The following is a 22000-nucleotide window of genomic DNA, read 5'->3' on the forward strand; positions in this document are numbered from 1 at the left end:
AAAAAAAAAAAAAAAAAGCGGGAAATGATTCCCAAATTGGGATTTAGAGTCCAAAATTATATGACAAACTATATTACAGTTTCAAGAAAATTAGCTTTTATCTGGAGGAAAAACTTAATTTTTTTTTTTTTTTTTTGAGATAGAGTCTCACTCTGTCCCCCAGGCTGGAGTGCAGTGTGCAATCTCAGTTCACTGCAAGCTCCGCCTCCCGGGTTCACACCATTCTCCTGCCTCAGCCTCCCAAGTAGCTGGGACTACAGGCGCCCGCCACCACATCCTAATAATTTTTTGTATTTTTAGTAGAGATGAGGTTTCACCGTGTTAGCCAGGATGGTCTCGATCTCCTGACCTCGTGATCCACCCGCCTCGGCCTCCCAAAGTGCTGGGATTACAGGCGTGAGCCACCACGCCTAGCAAAAAACTTTCAACCTCAATCTGTTCATTGCTCCTTACTTCCAACATCAGATCTTAATAATCTGCAAATTGCCTTCAACCATATTCCAGTCAGTATCCTAGGGAGTTCTAAGCTTTCAACAGACCCTCAATTTGTCTCAACACCCTGCTATCCCCTGGAGTACAGTAAAGTCTCTCCAGGGTCAACAGTGGGCAGTAAAATTCTAATTACAAAACATTTGTGCTATAAGAGACCTCAGAAGTCATCTAGTTCAACCCCTTTATTTCAGCGGCGAAAGTGAAACCCAACAGAAGAAATGATGGACTCAAGGTCTCAATGCTGTAAGGGGCCTGGGTTCCTTCTCAAGTCTAAGGAACAGAGACTGAGTTCTTTCTCTCTGCCCAGTTCCCAACATTTCAACAGCCTGCTTCTTTCTCTTGGTTGTATGCTGTCTCCCTAGATGGCTGCTAATTTGATGTTGCATTTAAAATAAGGTGGTGATTTTTCTTCATTGTTTCCACAAAATATGCTCACTATAAAAAGTCTGTCAGCCTGGCCAACATAGTGAAACCCCGTCTCTACTAAAAATACAAAAATTAGCTGGGCATGGTGGCACGTGCCTGTAATCTCAGCTACTTGGGAGTCTATGGCAGGAGAAATCACTTGAACCCAAGAGGCAGAGATTGCAGTGAGCCAAGATCACACCATTGCCTTCCGGTTTGGGTGACAAGGCGAGACTCTGTCTCAAAAAAAAAAAAAGAAAGTTTAGAAAATGCAGCTTTTGCCAGGCACAGTGACTCACACCTGTAATCCCAGCACTTTGGGAGGCCGAGACGGGCAGATCACGAGCCCAGGAGATCGAGACCATCCTGGCTAACACTGTGAAACTCCGTCTCTACTAAAAATACAAAAAATTAGCCGGGCACGGTGGTGGGCGCCTATTGTCCCAGCTACTTGGAAGGCTGAGGCAGGAGAATGAGGTGAACCCAGGAGGTGGAGACACTGCACTCCAGACTGGGCGACACAGTGAGACTCTGTCTCAAAAAAAAAAAAAAAGAAGAGAAAAGAAAAGAAAATGCAGCTTTTTTTCTGTTTTTCCGCTTACATAGCCTACATGTGCCTGTTTGTGGAGAACTTGGAAAGTACAGAACATTAAAGAAAACAAACAAACAAAAATAAACAGAAAACAACATAACCTATAATTCCGCCACCTGGGGATCACCATTAACGTTTTGGCATATTTACTTGCAATCCTATTTTCCAAACATTTCATGTAATTATATTATATGGCATGTATAATTTTGCATTATGCTTTTTTTCACTTAGACATGTTCCTATTGGACTCAGACAACTCTGCATATGTGTATTATATTTCTTTTTCTTTAGCAGGAACTCATTTATCTGTCAAAAGGGTAATTGGACACTGAAAATCATGGTCACAGTTTTATTCTGAGGTTTTAGAGTCTTTTTGGTCTGTTTTTGGATATTGTTTTAAATTACTTCATTGCCAAAAAGCTGTGTGTGCTTTCTTCTGTTTGTTTACTTGAATCCATAAAAACCTCCCACTGAAATGATGTCTGGCCATATTCTGCCCAACACAAGCCAACATCAATACATGGGGATATTTGCATTTGAAATAAGATGCACATTGAAAGTACCCATTTTGAAAGGTAAAATTACACTGAAGCAAAAATAAAATTCACTATATTAAAAAGGCCATTAAGTGAAGAGTCATGGAGAAACTTTATCACCCCAAAGTATGAGTAAACGAGAGATAAAACTCTCCTCCCTACCCTCTGTTCTTAGAGGCTAAGTCTAGGCAATTTCAATTTCAAAAATATTTCTCCCATAATTCTTACTTAGCCTGGCTGAATGACATTGTATAAAGATCACTCCCCTTTTATGCACAAGCAAAGGTTCGCTTGAGCATAAAGGCAGAAACAGTTCGTAGGCCCACTGTTAATTCCCAAATGCTTACACCACTGCGGAAATGTTACATGGGCCGCTGCACTGGGGATAGGAGAGTTTGAGGAGAAAATCCACTGCTGGAATAAACTGAACATTGATGTCTTATCTACAATGTCATCATAGGCCCAGCTCTTGTCTGAGTGCAAAGAAGATCCTATTAAAATTCATAAATAAAACCAATTAAACCCATCAATGAAAATTTGATCTCTGCCAATATTCTATCTGAAGACTCAAATGGGTCATACTAAAATTAAAACACAAAAAGACAATATGTGTCAAATGCATGACAAGTATGGCAATTACATAAACGTCTGCAGATACTCAGGCCACTTCCTTCAAAAGGAAAATAAGGCATTCACGCTTTCAGCAGCATTATAAATAATGCTAAAGTTTGGGCTTTACAAATGCTTATTTCCTTTTTTGTTTGTTTTTTTGAGACAGAGTCTTGCTCTATCGCCCAGGATGCAGTGCAACATGGCGCAATCTCGGCTTACTGCAACCTCCCCTTCCCGGGTTCAAGCAGTTCTCCTGCCTCAGCTCCCTGAGTAGCTGGGATTACAGGCACCCATCACCGCACCCAGCTAATTTTTGTATTTTTAGTAGAAATGGGGTTTCACCATGTTGGCCAGGCTGGTCTCAAACTCCTGACCTCAGGTGATCTACCCGCCTTAGCCTCCCAAAGTGCTGGGATTACAGGAGTGAGCCGCCACATCTGGCCCAAATGCTTATTTTCTGAAGTCCGACCAACAAAACATGGCCTTCTGAAGGAAAAGAAGTATTATGCTTCCTCCTAGTGCACAGTCCTCCTGACCTTTGTGGGCAAGATCTGAGGTCATTCAGAATGAGCGATGATGGCTAGCTCACCAATGACGGGAGCAGTCCTTTCCCTCCAGGCTGAGTCCTTTACATCATAAGCCAAGCACTCTTCCTCAGGGTTAAAGCATTTTATGTTACCAATCAAACCTGAGGTATGACACACAAGAGCACAATAGTCTTCAGTAATCCAAGGCACTTGAAGTCCAGCCTGCCAGATGAAGACACGGCTGCTACTGGCAGGACTTCCTAAGGTGCTAAAGCCCCTCTTGGACCCTTCAACCATTACAACACTGGGTGTGTCTCTAGATGAAGACCTTACAGCTCATGCTTCTTCCCATTATGGCCCTCAAGTTAGGAACATTTAAAACAAAGAGATTTCTAACTACGTATTTAGGAGAAAAAGTTAAACAGGAAAAGGTTGAGTCTCCCAGTTACTGCTGCATGTTGATCTGCAGAGCTGACTATGTAGCCTAGTTCAATGAAGAGAGTCAGAGTCCCAGCTCCACCTAAGTGAATAACGCTAGCAATCCACGTAATCATTCCTCATCTTTTAAAAGAAGATATTACATCAGCCTCCTATGACTGTGGTAAGGATATAGTCTGGCACAATAGTACTTGGTTGCAAGGTGACTATTAATTATAAATCACATGTTGATTCCCAAAAGTTTATTTTTAGAGCCACACATCATCTGAGTAAAGTATGAATTTATTTTCTTTGACAGGGAAATGTGCTAATTTCTTGTTTCTGATATTGCCATTTCCAACCAGCTTTTTTTTTGAGATGGAGTTTCACTCTTACTGCCCAAGCTGGAGTGCAATGGCGTGATCTCGGCTCACCACAACCTCTGCCTCTCAGGTTCAAGTGATTCTCCTGCCTCAGCCTCCCAAGTAGCTGAGATTGCAGGCATGCACCACCAAGCCTGGCTAATTTTGTATTTTTAGTAGAGACGGGGTTTCTCCATTTTGGTCAGGTGGTCTTGAACTCCTGACCTCAGGTGATCCACCCGCCTCAGCCTCCCCAACTGCTGGGATTATAGGCGTGAGCCACTGCGCCTGTACTCCACCAGTTTTTTTAGACACCCCAAGTAATCAATGTGTGTAATTAGAATGTCAAAACATTTACCTGTAAGCTGTTGTTAAGCAAATCAAAGTCACTGTATCTTCTAACAATCTGTAAGAGACAAGAAGTAGGGTTTTGATTCAGCAAAGACTATCTCTTTTCATTTCTTTATTTAATATGTATTAGTATTAGTAATATTGGCACTCTAGAGCTCAGGCACTTGTGCTAAGGGTAGTAGGGCTTATACCTGGTGCTTAACTGTTTAACCTGACAAGCCTAGAAAACAGACTTAGCAGTGCCAGGCATTGGCTGGGCCATGGGAAACTGGTTAATGCCTGTCAAATTCACAAGATGCCAAGAGATAAGTGAGAATATTTGTTTTCAGGGCAAACAGTCCTTCACATGTCTTTCTTATTAACCAGGCGCCTAGAAAGATGAATGACTTTAAAAAAAAAAAAAAGTTTTACTGAGCATGGAATCAAAGCAAGAGGAAATGGATAGTTCTGAGGCCATTTCACCTTTGTCCTGGGTCAAACTTCCACCAGGTGAGCTCCCACCACCCTGGAGACTGGACTGCATTGCAGGCAGAGCTGCCCACACCTCGCCCAGGGTGATTCCCCAGGGTTCCCCCTCTTGACAAACAGTCCACCTTCCATTGTCTACACATTCTTTCTCAGTTGTATTGATGCCATTGATTAGGCTATAGTCAAATTCGACTAGCTCTTCAGGCCCTGATCAAGAAAATAATTTTGGTTTGAAATAGTTTGACTTTAATCTTTATTGGTGATTTTCAAATGTTAATGTGCAGAAAAGTATTACCTGGATATCATCTAGAACCCTACTGGGGCTCAGAAAATGATATCCCAAAGTATGGTACTTTGGCATGCTAAGTACTTTGAACTAAAGGAGATTAGAAGGTCTCAGAAATGGGCTGGGCACAGTGGCTTACAACTGTAATCTCAGCACTTTGGGAGGCTAAGTCAGGTGGATCACCTGAGTCCAGGAGTTCGAGACCAGCCTGGCCAACGTGGCAAAACATATCTCTACTAAAAATATAAAAATCAGCTGGGCATGGTGGTGAGCACCTGTAGTCTCAGCTACTCAGGAGGCTGAGGCAGGAGAATCGCTTGGGCCTGGGAGGCAGAGATTGCAGTGAGCAGAGATCACTCCACTGTATCCCAGCCTGGGCAACAGAATGAGACTCTGTCTCAAAAAAAAAAAAAAAGAAGGGCTCACAAATGAGTTCTTCTTTGTAGTCTTCTGCCCTCCTGTCCCTAGCTCCTCTACCTCTCACAAAGTAAGCCATAAAACCTAGAAAGGTTGCTCTCTCCCTTCTCTCCTGAGGACTCTCATTCTAAAGGGATCCTGCCCCATACCCAGGAGGAAGGAAGGCTACACGGACAGACCAAGAAGAATAGACAGGGCCAGGCACAATGGCTCATACCTATAATCCCAGCACTTTGGGAGGCCAAGGCAGGAGGATCCCTTGAGCCTAGGAGTTAAAGACCAGTCTGGGCAACATAGCAAGATCCCGTTTCTATAAAAATAAAAATAAAAAAAAGAAGAACAGACAAGGCCAGGCATGGTGGCTCATGCCTACAATCCCAGCACTTTGGGAGGCTAAGGCGGGAGCATTGCTTGAGCTCAGGAGTTCAAGACCAGCCTGGGCAACATGGCCAAACCCCGTCTCTATAAAAAAATACAAAAACATTAGTTGGGTGTAGTGGCACCTGCCTATAGTTCCAGCTACTCATGAGGCTGAAGTGGGAGGATCGCTTGAGCCCAGGAGATCGAGGCTGCAGTGAGCTGTGATCACGCCACTGCACTCCAGTCTGGGCAAGAGAACAAAACCCTATCTCAAAAAAATAAAAATAAAAATAAAAACATAAAGAAATTGTTTGTTCAATCACATTCTACATGGCTATCCAGTCTTCATCAAATCAAGCATAAAAACGGACAGTTTTCCCTGGGTCTTTGGGTCTTCATTTCTGGAAGTTCCTGTGTCACATAAAACTTTGATTGGCCAGGCGTGGTGGCTCACGCCTGTAATCCCAACACTTTGGGAGGCCGAGGCGGGCAGATCACGAGGTCAGGAGATCGAGACCATCCTGGCTAACACGGTGAAACCCCGTCTCTACCAAAAATACAAAAAAATTAGCTGGGCGTGGTGGTGGGCACCTGTAGTTCCAGCTACTCGGGAGGCTGAGGCAGGAGAATGGCGTGAACCCAGGAGATGGAGCATGCAGTGAGCTGAGATCGTGCCACTGGGCGACAGAGAGAGACTCCGTCTCAAAAAAAAAAAAAAAAAAAAAACCAGAAAGCTTTTATTAAATAAATTTGTTATGTTTTCCCCCTTGTTAATCTGTCTTTTGTTATAGAAGTGTTGGCCACAACCTTTACCATGGGTGAAGAAAGGTATCACACCTCTCCGCCCTTACAACCCCACCCATTGAAAATTTGATCAGTAGGTCTAGGATGCGGCCCAAGAGTCTATATTTTTGTTGAGTTCCTGGGTTTCTAATGCAATGGATCTAGAAAACTGCACCAAGGGTTGATCTTTCTGGGAGGACACTATTGTTGGCCCTGTTTGCGAAATATACATCAAAAAGTTAAATATAACGTCATCCCTGATAAAAGCCAAGAAGCAAAAGATCATAGAGTGGTTAACCACAGAGAATGAGCAAATTCCAACTCTATTCTGCCAATGATCTAACTGTGACCTCAGACAGTTACTTACTTTACAAATGTAAAATGAGGACAATACTACCACATAGCACATTTTTAAAAGGTTAAGTGAATGAATGTGCTTAAACCAGTGCTGAACACTTAATACATGCTCGATAGATGTTAAATATAATAATTATTCAAACAAACAGTAGTTTGAAATTTCAGGCAAAGAAAAGACCAGTGTGGACAACTGTGTGTAAGAGGCTACTTAAGGTAGAAGGTTAAGGTTTGAGCTGGGCTGTGAAGGAGAAGGTAAGATTTTTGGGAGAGAAAAAGGGTTGCAGGGAGGTGGAGGTGGTAATCGTAATTACTAAAACAGGAAAGAAAGGGCCCCTATGCAGAATTCAGCTACCCTCTGTAAGTCAACTCGTATGGGAAGGACTTCTCGATCCGTCCAGGAATTCTTTTCTCTCTGAGGCCACCACTGAAGAAAGCAGAGCCTGGGGCCCCAAGATGACCCTCCCCAAGAAGCTGCCCATGAGTGGACCTGAGATCCATAAAATGTAGTGGCCAAAACTGTACAATAGCCAGGACTCAATCTCACCTTTCTACGTGGTAGACTGAACTCAAACCATAGCTACAGGGGAGAAGGTGTGAATTTCTAGAAACAAAACAAGTAATTTGAATATACTATTTGCTCTGGGTTGAGCTGGGGAACAAATTCCTAGATACCCTCCATGCTAATATCAATCATACACAATTTAACCAAACAAGTGGGGACAGGAAAGACTCTTATCATACTTGTCTTAAAGCTAAAGGTTTATAGCTAAAAGAAACATGATTTATATTTATGCATGTTCTGATTTTTCCAGATTTGTAGATGCCCCAAGTCAGGCTTTTAGTCACACATTTAGATATTTTCCTAATTGACAAAAAAAAAAAAAAAAAAAAAATTCTTACCTGCCAGCTGTTTTCCACAGAAATTCCTCTTTGCACTCGAATAATATATTCCTTTAAAAAAGAAGGGAAAAATAGCCTCAGTTATAAAATCCCCAAATCAGGGAATCAAAAATAAGTTTTAAAAAATCAGATAAAGTAGACTTCAGAGCAAGGAAAATTACCAGAGAGAGACAGAAAGCGACATTACATCAAAATAAAAGGGTAATCTACCAGGAAGACATAGCAATCTTAAATGTATATGCATCAAACAACAGAGCTGTAAAATATGTGAGGCAAAAAACTGATAAAACTGAAAGAAGTGACAGACTAATCCAAAATTATAGTTGAAGACTTCAATACTCCTCTGTCAGGAATTGATAGAACAACTAAACAGAACACCAACTAGGATATAGAAGAACTTAACAATACCATCACCCAACAGGATTTATTTTTTTATTTTTATTTTTTTTTTGAGACGGAGTCTCGCTCTGTCGCCCAGGCTGGAGTGCAGTGGCCGGATCTCAGCTCACTGCAAGCTCCACCTCCCGGGTTCACGCCATTCTCCTGCCTCAGCCTCCCGAGTAGCTGGGACTACAGGCGCCTGCCACCTCGCCCGGCTAGTTTTTTGTATTTTTTAGTAGAGACGGGGTTTCACCGTGTTAGCCAGGATGGTCTCGATCTCCTGACCTCGTGATCCACCCGTCTCGGCCTCCCAAAGTGCTGGGATTACAGGCTTGAGCCACCGCGCCCGGCCCCAACAGGATTTAATAAGCATTTATAGAACACTCCATCCAATAATAGCAGAATACACATTCTTTCCAAGTCATTATGCATATCATAGACCAATACAGATCATATCCTGAGCCATAAATCTCAAAAAATTTAAAAGAACCAAAATCATACAAACTAGAAATCAGTAAGATCGGTAACAGGAAAATCTCCACAATAATTGGGAACTCAACAACACACTTCTAAATAATCCATGTTTTAAAGACAAAATCTCAAGGGAAATTAAAAAATATATACGTTGAACTGAAAGAAAATATAGCATATCAAAATTTGTGGGACACGTCAGCTAACATACCACTGAGAGGGAAATTTAAGCACTAAATGCTTATATTAGGAAAGAGAAAAACTATCAAAACCTAAACTCCACCTTAAGAACCTAGAAAAAGAAGAGCATAATAAACTCAAAGCAAGCAGAAGAAAAAAAATAAAGAGCAGAAATCAATAAAACTGAAAACAAAGAAATAGAGAAAAATCAAGAAATGAAAAGCTGATTATTTGAAGAGACCAATAAAATGGACAAAATGGACAAAAAAAAGATATGTATTATACATATTATTAATATCAAGAATGAATTAGGATACCACTACAGACTGTGCAGATACCAAATGGATAAGGGAATGCTATGAACGATTCTACATATATAAATTTGACAACTTAGATGAAATGGACTACTTCCTCAGGAACACTAAATACCACAAAACTCACCCAATATGAAATATATAATTTGATCTTTATAATGATTTATAATTAAATTCATAACTAAAAAACTCCCCCCAAATATGTATCAAGGCCCAATGGTTTCACTGGAGAATTCTACTCAGTGTCTTAAGAAGAAGAAAACACCAATTCTTTACAAACTCTTCTAAAACACAGAAGAGGAAGGAACACTTCCCAATTCACTTGATGAAGCTAGTATTACCCAGATCTCAAAACCAAAGACAGAGAAAAAAAAAGAGAACTACAGATCAATACCATTCACAAACATAGGCTCAAAAATCCTTACCAAAATATTAGCAAATTGAATTCAGCAATTTATAAAAAGAATTATATACTATGACCAAGTGGAGCTTATTCTAGGGACTCAAGGCTGGTTCACTATTCGGAAACTGATCGATGTAATCCGCCATATTAACAGGCTAATCAAGAAAAATCACATGATCATATTAAATGATGCAGAAAAAGCATCTGACAAAACTCAACATCCTTTCATGATAAAAACTTTTAGAAAAATAGGAATAGAGGACACTTTCTTTTCTTTTTTTTTTTTTGAGGCGGAGTCTCACTCTGTCGCCCAGGCTGGAGTGCAGTGGCGCGATCTCGGCTCACTGCAAGCTCCGCCTCCCGGGTTCCCACCATTCTCCTGCCTCAGCCTCCCAAGTAGCTGGGACTACAGGCGCCGCCACCACGCCCGGCTAATTTTTTTGTATTTTTAGTAGAGACGGGGTTTCATTGTGTTAGCCAGGATGGTCTCGATCTCCTGACCTCGTGATCCGCCCGTCTCGGCCTCCCAAAGTGCTGGGATTACAGGCTTGAGCCACCGCGCCCGGCCAGGAATAGAGGACACTTTCTTAAGTTGATGAAAAGGTTCTACAAAAAACCTACAGCTGACATACTTAATGGTGGAAGACTCAATATTTTCCCCTAAGATCAGGAACAAGACAAGGCAGTGTGTTCTCCTACTCAACAAACTACTGGAAGATCTAGCCAGTATAATAAAAATAGGAAAAGAAATAAAAGGCATATAGATCAAAAGGAAGAAATAAAACTGTTTCTATTTTTAGACAACATGATAGTCTATGTAGAAAATCCCAAGGGATCTACAAAAAAAATTGGAATTAATAAATTCATAGGCCAGACTCAGTGGCTCATGTCTGTAATCCCAGCACTTTAGCAGGCTGAGGCAGGGGGACTGCTTGAGTCCAGGAGTTTAAGACTAGCCCAGGCAAAACAGCAAGACCTCATCTCTACAAAAATAAAAAAATTAGCTAGGCATGGTGGCACATGCCTGTAGTCCCAGCTACTCAGGAGGCAGAGGGAATGCTTGAGCCGGAAGGTCATGGCTGCAGTGAGCCATGTTGGCCCCCGCACTCCAGCCTTGGCAAAAGAGAGAGACCCTGTCATTAATTAATTAATTAATTGAGTTCAACAAGGCTACAGAATACAAGTATACAAATATCAATGTATCTATGTACTAGAAATGAACATATATAGGTATAAATTAGAAATACAATACCATTTACAATTACTCAAAAAAAAATACTTGGGGGGAATCTAAAACATGCATAGTACTTGTACGTCAAAAACTACAAACCACTGATAATGGAAATCAAAGCTCTGAATAAACTAATAGAAATAAAGATTTCAGTTATCCCTAAATTGATATACATGTTTAAAACAAACCCTAATAAAAGATTTTTTTTCCAAATATAGGCAAAATTGTTCTAAAATGTAGATGGGGCCAAGTCAGCAGCTCATGACTATAATCCCAGCATTTTGGGAGGCCAAGGTGGAAGGATCGCTTGAGCTCAGGAGTTCAACTAACCTGTGCAACATGGTGAAACTCCACCTCTACAAAAAATTAAAAAATTAATTAGCCAGGCATGGCAGTATGCACTTGTAGTCCCAGCTACTTAGGAAGCTGAGGAAGGAGAATTGCTTGAGCCTGGGAGGCTGAAGCTGCAGTGAGCCAGAATCATGCCACTGCACTTGCCTGGGCAAGAGAGCAAGACCTTGTCTCTAAATAAATAAATAAATAAAGTATGAGGAATCTACCCGATGTCAAGACTATTATATCAATACAGTAATCAATAATAATTAAATCAATAATAATAGTAATCAAGACCGTGTAGTGTTGGTGGAGGCATAAACATATATGTCACTGGGAGAGAACAGAGAACCCAGAAACAATTCCATATAAGTATGCCTAATTAAATTTTTGATGAAAGTGCAAAGGCAATTCAATAGAGGAATGATAGCCTTTTCAACAAATGGTGCTAGAGCAATTGGACACTCAGCAATGAAATGAACCTCAACCTAAGATTCATGTGTTATATTACTTTCACGCGTCAGAGCAATTGGACACTCAGCAATGAAATGAACCTCAACCTAAGATTCATGCGTTGTATTCACACATTGTACTACCAAAATGAATTATGTACTTAAATGTAAAATGTAAAACTGTAAGACTTTTAGAAAAAAAATAGGAGAAAAATCTGGGATGCAGGTTTAGGCAACGAGTTCTTGACAGCATAAGCATGATCTATGCAAGGGAAAAATTGGACTTCATCAAAATTAAAAACATTTTTCTATGAAAGAACAAACATTTTTAAAAAATCCAATTAGAAAATGGGCAAATGTTAAGAATACATTTCACTGAAGAGGATATGCAGATGGCATACATGAAAATATAGTCAACATTACCAGCCCTCAGGGAAATGCAAATTAAGGCCATTATACACCTATCAGAATGGCTTAAATAAAAAACAGTCAGAACACCAAATCCTGGCTAGGATACAGAAAAACTGGATCACTCATACATTGCAGATGGGACTATAAAATGATACAGCTACTCCAGAACTGTTTGGAAGTTTCTTTAAAAACTATATACGCAACTACCATACAACCCAGCAATTGTATTCCTAGACATTTATTCCAAAGAAATGAAAACTTACATTCTCGTAAGAATTTATACACAAATGTTCATAGAAGCTTTATTAGTAAAAGCCTCAAAGTGGAAACAAGACAGATGTCCTTCAATAGGTGGTTAAATTCTGCTATATCCATACCATGGAATACTACTCAATCAAAAAAAGAAATGAACTATTAATACACACAATAACTTGGATGGATTTCCAGAGAATCATACTGAGTGGAAAAAAAAATCTTGTACAATTCTATTTGTATAACATCCTTGAAGTGACAAAATTATAGAGATGGAGAATAGATTAATGGTTACCTGGAGTTAAGGCTGGGGTAGTGAGATGGGTGTGAGAGGGAAGTGGTGTGGCTACAGAAGGGCAAAGTGAGGAATGCTTGTAATAATGACAATGTTCTCTATCGTGATTGTATCACCGTCAATATCCTGGTTATAATATTGTACTATAGGTTTGCAAGATGTTACCATTGGAGAAAATTGAGTAAAGGGTAAATGGGATCTCTCTGCATTTTTTTTTTTTTTTTTTTTTTTGAGACAGAGTCTTGCTCTGTCGCCCAGGCTGGAGTGTAGTGGTACAATCTCAGCTCACTGCAACCTCCGCCTGCCAGGTTCAAGTGATTCTCCTGCCTCAGCCTCTCGAGTAGCTGGGATCACAGGTGTGTGCCAACACGTCTGGCTAATTTTCGTATTTTTAGTAGAGACGGGGTTTCGCCACCTTGGCCAGGCTGGTCTCGAACTCCTGACCTCTGGTGATCCGCCCACCTCGGCCTCCCAAAGTGCTAGAATTACAGGTGTGAGCCACCGCGCCCGGCCAAAATGAGAAGTTTTAATAGCTTCCCCAGGTAATTATTACTAAGTAAGCATGAAACACAGACCTAGAGCAGCCTCCAGTTTATACACACTGGACATTATGATGAAAGTATAAATTAAATCATAAAGAATGTTATTGTTGGCCCGGCGCGGTGGCTCAAGCCTGTAATCCCAGCACTTTGGGAGGCCGAGACGGGCGGATCACAAGGTCAGCAGATCGAGACCATCCTGGCTAACACGGTGAAACCCCGTCTCTACTAAAAAATACAAAAAACTAGCCGGGCAAGGTGGCGGGCGCCTGTAGTCCCAGCTACTCGGGAGGCTGAGGCAGGAGAATGGCGTAAACCCGGGAGGCGGAGCTTGCAGTGAGCTGAGATCCGGCCACTGCATTCCAGCCTGGGCGACAGAGCGAGACTCCGTCTCAAAAAAAAAAAAAAAAAAAAAAAGAATGTTATTGTTTTCCTCAAATGTTCAGAACTGTTTTTATTAACTTTTTTTTCAGTCGAGGTCTCACTTTGTTGCCTAGGTTGGAGTACAATGGTGCAATCTCAGCTCACTGTAACCTCCACCTGCTGGGTTCAAGCAATCCTCCTGCCTCAGCCTCCCAAGTAGCTGGGACCACAGGCATGCACCACCAACCTCGGCTAATTTTTGTATTTTTTTGTAGAGACAACATTTCACCACGTTGCCCACGCTGGTCTCGAATTTCTGGACTCAAGTGATCTGCTCACCCTGGGATTACAGGTGGGGTTATAGGTATGAGCCACTGTGCCCGGCCTGGGGCTGGGATTACAGGTATGAGCCACCGTGCCCAGCCTGTTTTACTAACTTTGGGTGGTATCATGTAGGCATTACTCACAGTCACTACTCAACCAATTCTTTCTACTGAATTAATTCCACTTATTTATTTATTTTTTTTTTTTTTGAGACGGAGTCTCGCTCTGTTGCCCAGGCTGGAGTGCAGTGGCCGGATCTCAGCTCACTGCAAGCTCCGCCTCCCGGGTTCACGCCATTCTCCTGCCTCAGCCTCCCGAGTAGCTGGGACTACAGGCGCTCGCCACCTCGCCCGGCTAGTTTTTTTTTTGTATTTTTTTAGTAGAGACGGGGTTTCACCGTGTTAGCCAGGATGGTCTCGATCTCCTGACCTCGTGATCCGCCCGTCTCGGCCTCCCAAAGTGCTGGGATTACAGGCTTGAGCCACAATTCCACTTATTTAAATAGGTTATTTAGAAAATAAAGCCAAATGAGATGTTAACCTGGTAACTACATTTTAAAATTGATTGTATTACACTATCATTCATTTATATGCTGTTTATTTGGCAAAGGCGATAAATTCCAAATAAGCAGGAACTTCTGCCTCTTCTGGATTATGTTAAGGATAATACATTCAACGTTCAACAATGTCCGCTCAATTATTATGTACCTGGCATGGTTTTATATGGGGTTATAAAACATTTCAAAACTGACTTGTGTAGTGTGACGAATCTCTCTCTCTCTTTTTTTTTTTTTTCAGAGATAAAGTGTTGCTCTGTCATCCAGGCTAGAGTACAATGGCACACAGCTTCGACTTCCTAGGCTCAAGCAGTCCTCACACCTCAGCCTTCTGAGTGGTTGGGACTACAGGTGCGCTCCACCATCTCCAGCTAATTTTTAAATTTTTTGTAGAAACAGGGTCTCAGTATGTTGCTCAGGCTGGTCTCGAACTCCTGGCCTCCAGCAATTCTGTCTCAGCCTCCCAAAGTGCTGGGATTATAGGCATGAGCTACCACGCCCAGCCTCAGGCAAATCTCTTTAGCAATATGCTAATGCAATTATTTCTGAGTACATAAAGATAAAATGCTAAAAACAACTGACAGTCTTACATTTGGAGATCAGTCCTTTAGCATTTAAATGTTCTTGTCGTCTTAGGTTTGTTTTACTGACACATTTTCTCGGCTTTTACATTCTTATAGAAATGTAAATTAGCATGTATAATTGGGTAACTCCAAACAAGTACACATAAACAAGTTTTTTTTAATGTTTAGAGGGAAAAAAATGTTAAATCACAAAAATCGCTTTGCGCATCCATTGCTTCATGTATCAGAGGAATAATTTTTTTTTTTTTTTTTTTTTTTGAGACAGTCTCACTCTGTCACCAGGCTGGAGTGCAGTGGCACGATCTTGGCTCACTGCAACCTCTGACTCCCTGCATCAAGCGATTCTCCCACCTCAGCTTCCCGAGTAGCTGGGATTTACAGGCAATGCCACCATGCCTGGCTAATTTTTGTATTTTCAGTAGAGAGGGGGTTTCATCATGTTGGTCAGGATGTTCTCGATCTCCTGACCTCGTGATCTATCCACCTCGGCCTCCGAAAGTGCTGGGATTCCAGGCATGAGCCACTGCGCCTGGCCATCAGAGGAATAATTTTAATGTTTAAAATTCCAGCTCAATGTTGGGCACTTAGAAGTTACTAAGTAAGCATTTGCTGGTCTCCTTTATATAAACACACATAAACTACATAGCTTTGAGTTTAAAGTTTGGACATGTGTTTTTATGAAGATGTTGCTGCCAATTGTGGGTATGGATTAAGCATCTATCATGTTCCAAACCCGTGCTTTGTTCGTGCTGGGGAAATGATTCTCAACAGAAAAATGCATTCTGACAAAAAAAGGTACTGCGTTCCATTCCTTTCCTGTGTATAGATATAATTTAGATTAAAAAATAAACTTGGCTATAAAACACAATAATGTTTGGGGTAAGCATTTGGCATATGAGAAGCAGTAGCAAAAAGACAATGCCTGTGTCCTGATGTCAGGCTGTGACATCCCAAAATGATATCCTAGTTAATGTTTCTGCCAAGACACTCTATGTTTAGGTCAGTGTTCTTAAAAAGGAGGGTGATTTTGCTCAGCAGACATCTGGCAATGTCTGGAAACATTTTAGGTTTTCACAGGGGACAGGAGTGCTACCTAATAGGTAGCGGCCAGGAATGCTGCTAAATGTCCTGTAAGGCACAGGAGACCCCCACAACAAAGAATATCTGACCCCAAATGTCAAAGTACCGAGGTTGAGAAACTGGGGATCAGGTGAGTAGAACAGGTCACATCAGCCCATGGAGGCTTGGGATACAGGACGGAGTGGTAGTTACTTCTGCTGTCATCTGCCCTGGACCATGGCCCACTGCTATCCCACATGTAATACCATTTGTAACATGTGCATGTCTACCTACAGGGTGCACTTAGTTACTGGTAGCCCCAAGGCACCACCCATTGTGTTTCCCCTGTAAAGGAACATTAAGAATGAGCCTCCAGAAATAGAGTAGGATGGTGGTTACCACAGGATGGGAGTGGGAGTGGACCAAGAAAGAGATGACGTTGGTCGAAGGTTTCTAGTAAGACACGAAGAATACGTTGTGGTGATCTACTGCACACCATGGTGATGGTAGTCAATAATAATGCGTATTTCAAAATGGCTGAAACAGTGGATCTTAAATGTTCTCACCACAAAGAAATGATTACTACACGAGGTGATAATATGTTCATTGGCTTGATTCAATTATTCCACAAAGTATATATAGTCATGCACTGCATAATGACATTTCAGTCACAACAGACCACAAATATGATGATGGTCCAGTAAGATTAGGGTTTTTTTTTTTTTTTTTGAGACAGAGTCTCACTTTGTCACCCAGGCTGGAGTGCAGTGGCATGATCTCACTTCACTGCAACCTCTGCTTCTCGGGTTCATACAACTCTCCTGCCTCAGCTTGCCAAGTAGCTGGGATTACAGGTGCCCACCACCAAGCCTGGCTAATTTTTGTATTTTTAGTAGAGATGGGTTTTCACCATGTTTGCTAGGCTGGTCTGGAACTCCTTACCTCAAAGTGATCCACCCATCTCAACCTCCCGAAGCGCTAGGATTACAGGTGTGAACCACAACGGCTGGGCAAGGTCCAATAAGATTATAATGGAGCTAAAAACATTTCTATTGCCTAGTGACATCACAGATGTCTTAATGTTATAGCGCAATGGATTACTCATGTGTTTGTAGTATGCTGGTGTAAATAAACCTACTGCTTTTTATAGTTATTTCAGAGTATACTCCTTCTACTTAGAAAAGAAAGGTAACTGTAAAACACCCTCAGACAGGTCCTTCAGGAGGTATCCAGAAGGCATTGCTATCATAGGAGAGCTCCATGTGTGTTATTGCCCCAGAAGACCTTCCAGTGGGATAGGATGTGGAGGTGGAAGAGAGTCATACTGATGATCTTGACACTGTGTAGGCCTAGGCAAATGTGTGTGTTTATGTCTTAGTTTTTGTTTTTGTTTTTTTTTTGAGACAGAGTCCCGCAGCCCAGGCTGGAGTGCAGTGGTACAATCTCGGCTCACTGCAACCTCCACCTCCGGGGTTCAAGTGATTCTCCTGCCTCAGGCTCCCAAGTAGCTGAGACTACAGGTGTGTGCCACCATGCCCAGCTAATTTTTGTATTTTTAGTAGAGACGGGGTTTTACCATGTTGGCCAGGATGGTCTCTATCTCTTGACCTCATGATCTGCCTGCCTTGGACTCGCAAAGTGCTGGGATTACAGGTGTGAGCCACTGCACCCAGCCTGAATTTTTCTAGATTGCTTAATATACCATCCAGCCTAACCAAAAGGGAAATGTTTTCACCTCAAATTTCCAATGCTGTGAACAAAAAAAAAGAGGCCAGGCACAGTGGCTCACGCCTCTAATCTCAGCACTTTGGGAGGCCAAGGAAGGTGGATCACAAGGTCAGGAGTTCAAGACGAGCCTGGCCAACACAGTGAAACTCCGTCTCTACTAAAAATACAAAAATTAGCCAGGCATGGAGGCACGCACCTGTAGTCCCAGCTACATGGGAGGCTTAGGCAGGAGGATCACTTGAACCCGGGAGGCGGAGGTTGTGATGAGCCAAGATTGCACCACTGCACCCCAGCCTTGGCAACAGAGTGAGACTCCGTCTCGGAAAAAGAAAAAAAACTACAGCTGCCTACTGCTTGCAACCAGGCTGTAGCTCTTATTAAAGCAAATAGAAGAGAGCCCTGCAGACCAGTAGAAACTTGACATTTGAAGTCAGGCCTCCACCTCCCGAGCTGGAGTCTGCAGCCTGGGATCCTCCAGTGAATCATTCCCATCTTTACTGCCCTCTCTGATGTGGAACAGGATCCCTCTCTGATGTGGAACAGGATCGACAGAGTGCATAAAAGAGAAGATAAAGCACCAAGGCCCATCAGGCATGGAAAGGAGAGCTAACAGCCCTGCAGGGCAGACCTGAGTCAGATGGATTTCAGCCTGCCACCAAACCCTGCCATCTGCTGCCACTTCCCCAAAGGGCCCGCTCCTTTCTGCCCCTCCTTTTGACACAACACCCCCTATCTTGGCATGCCAGGGAGGCTGCTGTGTCAAGCCCCAGCATGTGGGCATTCTGGCAAATCACTGAGGTCTAGTGCTGAAGTTTTTCAAACTGGAAATGCACTTGCACTAAGACCACGTGATTTCTGACTTAAGTGAGGGAGGAAAAGAAAGAATTAACTTAAAATGAGGACTGATCATGTGCTGCGAATTTTGCTAAGCCCCTAACCCAATACTTCTCATTAATCCTCACAGCCACCCTAGGTGGTAGATCTCAGCTCAGCAAGATCGAATGAGCTACCCAAGGTGGCACAGGTAGGATGCAGCTGGCTGGGAACTGGAACCCAAGTCCTGCTGACTCCCAAGACCCTCCAACCTGCCATACACAGCTGGCGACCCGGGGAAGTCCTAAGGCCAGGCTCTTTCTGCAACTTGGAAAGGTGGGAGTCCTCACTAGTCCATGGACTGAGCTGGTTCACCCCAATGATGTAGACCCACTGACTCTTACCTGAGGGTGCAGAGGTGGGGACTGTCATTCCCACAACTTCGGAATTGATTAATGCTCCCAACACTGGCCATGCCATTTTCCAAGTAAGCATCCCCACTGACAATTTGTTTTCCTGAGTTTCTGAAAGGGTATGTGGGATTTCACTGCACAGTAGCAGGTACTCAAATGTAATTTGGTTTGGTGAAATTTTAGGAAAACTTATTTTGAACCTGTCTAGCCCCAAATTACTTTAGTGAGGCTACAAACACAAATTACTTTCAAATAAACGTGTTAAGTAGCTCAAGCCAAAACTTATGCAAACCTTCAAACCAGCCTAGCCCACGTAATTCTCTCTTCCCTTTTGGCACAGCTATCAGATGTGCCGTGAAACTTAAAGTACAGAAAAAGACACCAGCAGCTGTTCAGAGATGTCTTGCAGATACCTGTCAGTGTTCCCATCTCTCTACCCCTAAGGCAGAGGGTCTCGACCCTGTTGCATTCTAGAATCACCTAGAGAACTTGAAAAGATACCTACGCTTGTCCCCTCACAGATTCTGATTTAATTTGTCTGGTCTGGGCACATGCATTGGCAGGTCTTTTGTTTTTTCTCTTTTTTTTTCCTTTTCTTTGAGACAGAGTCTCACTTTGTTGCCCAGGCTGGAGTAAAATTCACAATCTTGGCTCACTGTAACCTCTGCCTCTCCCAGGTTCAAGCGATTCTCGTACCTCAGCCTCCCGAGTAGCTGAGATTACAGGCGCACACCACTATGCTCGGCTAATTTTTGTAATTTTAGTAGAGACGGGGTTTTACCATCTTGGCCAGGATGGTCTCGAACTCCTGACCTCAGGTGATCCCACCTGCCTCAGTCTCCCAAAGTGTTGGGATTACAAGCGTGAGCCACCGCCACTACACCTAGCCAGCAGGTCTTAAATGTTCCTCAGTTGGTACTAATGTGCAGCCAGGGGTGAGAACCATTGTTCTAAAACCTCTTAAAGAAATTGGGCTGGGTGTGGTGGCTCATGCTTGTAATCCCAGCACTTTGGGAGGCTGAGGGGGGCGAACCGCAAGGTCAGGAGTTCGAGAACAGCCTGGCCAACACGGTGAAACCCCGTCTCTACTAAAAATACAAAAAATTAGCTGGGCGTAGTGGTGGGCGCCTGTAATCCCAGCTACTCGGGAGGCTGGGGCAGGAGAATCGCTTGAACCCGGGAGGTGGAGGTTGCAGTGAGCTGAGATCATGCCACTGTACTCTAGCCTGCGATAGAGTGAGAGACTCAGTCTCAAAAAAAAAAAAAAATCGGAAGCAGCTCCACACCACAAAAATAAAAAACCATGAATGAGTCGAAGGAAACAGATGACGCAACCACCAACCAAACCTCATACATAATCTCCTCTACCCTCACCCATATCTCCCCACCTCCTCTTAAGGGCTCAGCTCGTCTGTCTTTTTGGGGTATCGTTGGTATCTAACCTGAGCCTCTAGGAATCCCTCTCACTGGGCTCTGTAGTGGTGGCTCCCGTAGGCACCACTCACACTATCTGCCAATGCTGTTTAAAGGGAGCAAAAAAGAACCATTTCCCTCGGCTGGAGGAAATGAGTCTCTGAAGGATGGATGCCTTGACTAGAAAGTGGTGGATCTGGCAGAGGAAGCAGGCCTGTTTGTCTCCAGCGCCTACCAGCCACACCACCCTTCTAGGTTCACTCCCAAACTCACTTCTCCCCTGGCACTTTCTCTTCACGGGAAGGCCTGAAAAGAATGCTGAAAACAAGTGATCTGGCTGGAATCTACCACCATGCTACTTCTCTGCTCCGGGACCTTCCGTGGCTCCCACTGGCCCACAGGATAAATTCAAATTCCTCAGCCTAGCTTCCATATTCTTCTACCACCTGACCAAACTGTCCTAACCCTTTCTTCCCATGCAAACCCTCCTACACCTAGTCAGACTGTTTACATCCTAAATATCCCTTACTTACGCTCCTCTTTTTGCTGTTCTACCTATTCAAAATCATATGGCACAACAGCTGCAGCCACAGGCAGCAGTCCACATCATCCTAGAGGACAGCAAGATTTCTGAGGAAATTCTCATAGAATTCAGCTTGCAGGACTTCTGCCTAGATCACTGGCCACCTGTCTGGCCACTTACAGTCCTTAATATTTCTTTTTTTTTTTTTTTTTTTTTGAGACGGAGTCTCGCTCTGTCTCCCAGGCTGGAGTGCAGTGGCCGGATCTCAGCTCACTGCAAGCTCCGCCTCCCGGGTCCACGCCATTCTCCTGCCTCAGCCTCCCGAGTAGCTGGGACTACAGGCGCCCGCCACCTCACCCGGCTAGTTTTTTTTGTATTTTTTTAGTAGAGACGGGGTTTCACCGTGTTAGCCAGGATGGTCTCGATCTCCTGACCTCATGATCCACCCGTCTCGGCCTCCCAAAGTGCTGGGATTACAGGCTTGAGCCACCGCGCCCGGCCAGTCCTTAATATTTCACTTAGAATTAGTGATTACTCCTTGCTCTGCTAAGTAGTCATTATTTATTGTTGTTTCATCTGCAGATTTTCGGTGCTAGAACTTACCTTTGTTTTGTTTCAATTTTTGTGCAACCTAATAATATGCAAAAACTGCCCCAAAACAAATGAAAACATTAAGGGTTTTTAAAGACATCTGAAGAATCATCACTATATTAACCTAAATTTTGGCAGGTGAATAAAGCCAAATGCATCTTCTTTTCAGCCACATGAAATAAATTTTATTTAAAAATCTAATTCATAGAGGACAGGCACGGTGGCTCACACCTGTAATCCCAGCACTTTGGGAGGCCAAGGCGGGCAGATCATGAGGTCAGGAGATCGAGACCATCCTGGCTAACGCAGTGAAACTCCATCTCTACTAAAAATACAAAAAAATTAGCCGGGCGTGGTGGCATGTGCCTGTAGTCCCAGCTGCTGGGGAGGCTGAGGCAGGAGAATGGCATGAACCTGGGAGGCGGAGCTTGCAGTGAACTGAGATGGCGCCACTGCACTCCAGCCTGAGTGACAGAGCAAGACTCCGTCTCCAAAAAAAAAAAAAA

General features: G+C 43.0%; 1 protein-coding gene across 19 annotated transcripts in view; it reads right to left on the bottom strand.

Moving 5' to 3' along the window:
- PXK (PX domain containing serine/threonine kinase like) overlaps positions 1 to 22000 on the bottom strand; it is a 97633-nt gene that overhangs the window by 53449 nt on the left and 22184 nt on the right. For 8 of the 19 annotated variants that reach the window (XM_025374443.1, XM_025374413.1, XM_025374409.1 and 5 more), the window contains exons 2-3: positions 7866 to 7916; positions 4302 to 4349 (exon numbers count right to left, since the gene is read on the bottom strand). The exons of 4 other annotated variants lie outside the window; for them this stretch is intronic. In XM_025374443.1, coding sequence (XP_025230228.1) covers positions 4302 to 4349; positions 7866 to 7916 — 99 coding nt within the window. The remainder of the gene's footprint in view (positions 1 to 4301; positions 4350 to 7865; positions 7917 to 22000) is intronic. 7 more of the 19 variants (XM_025374429.1, XM_025374472.1, XM_025374433.1 and 4 more) reach the window with 2 other exon arrangements.

The sequence above is a fragment of the Theropithecus gelada genome, chromosome 2 (assembly GCF_003255815.1).
Source record: "Theropithecus gelada isolate Dixy chromosome 2, Tgel_1.0, whole genome shotgun sequence".
NCBI lineage: Eukaryota > Metazoa > Chordata > Mammalia > Primates > Cercopithecidae > Theropithecus > Theropithecus gelada.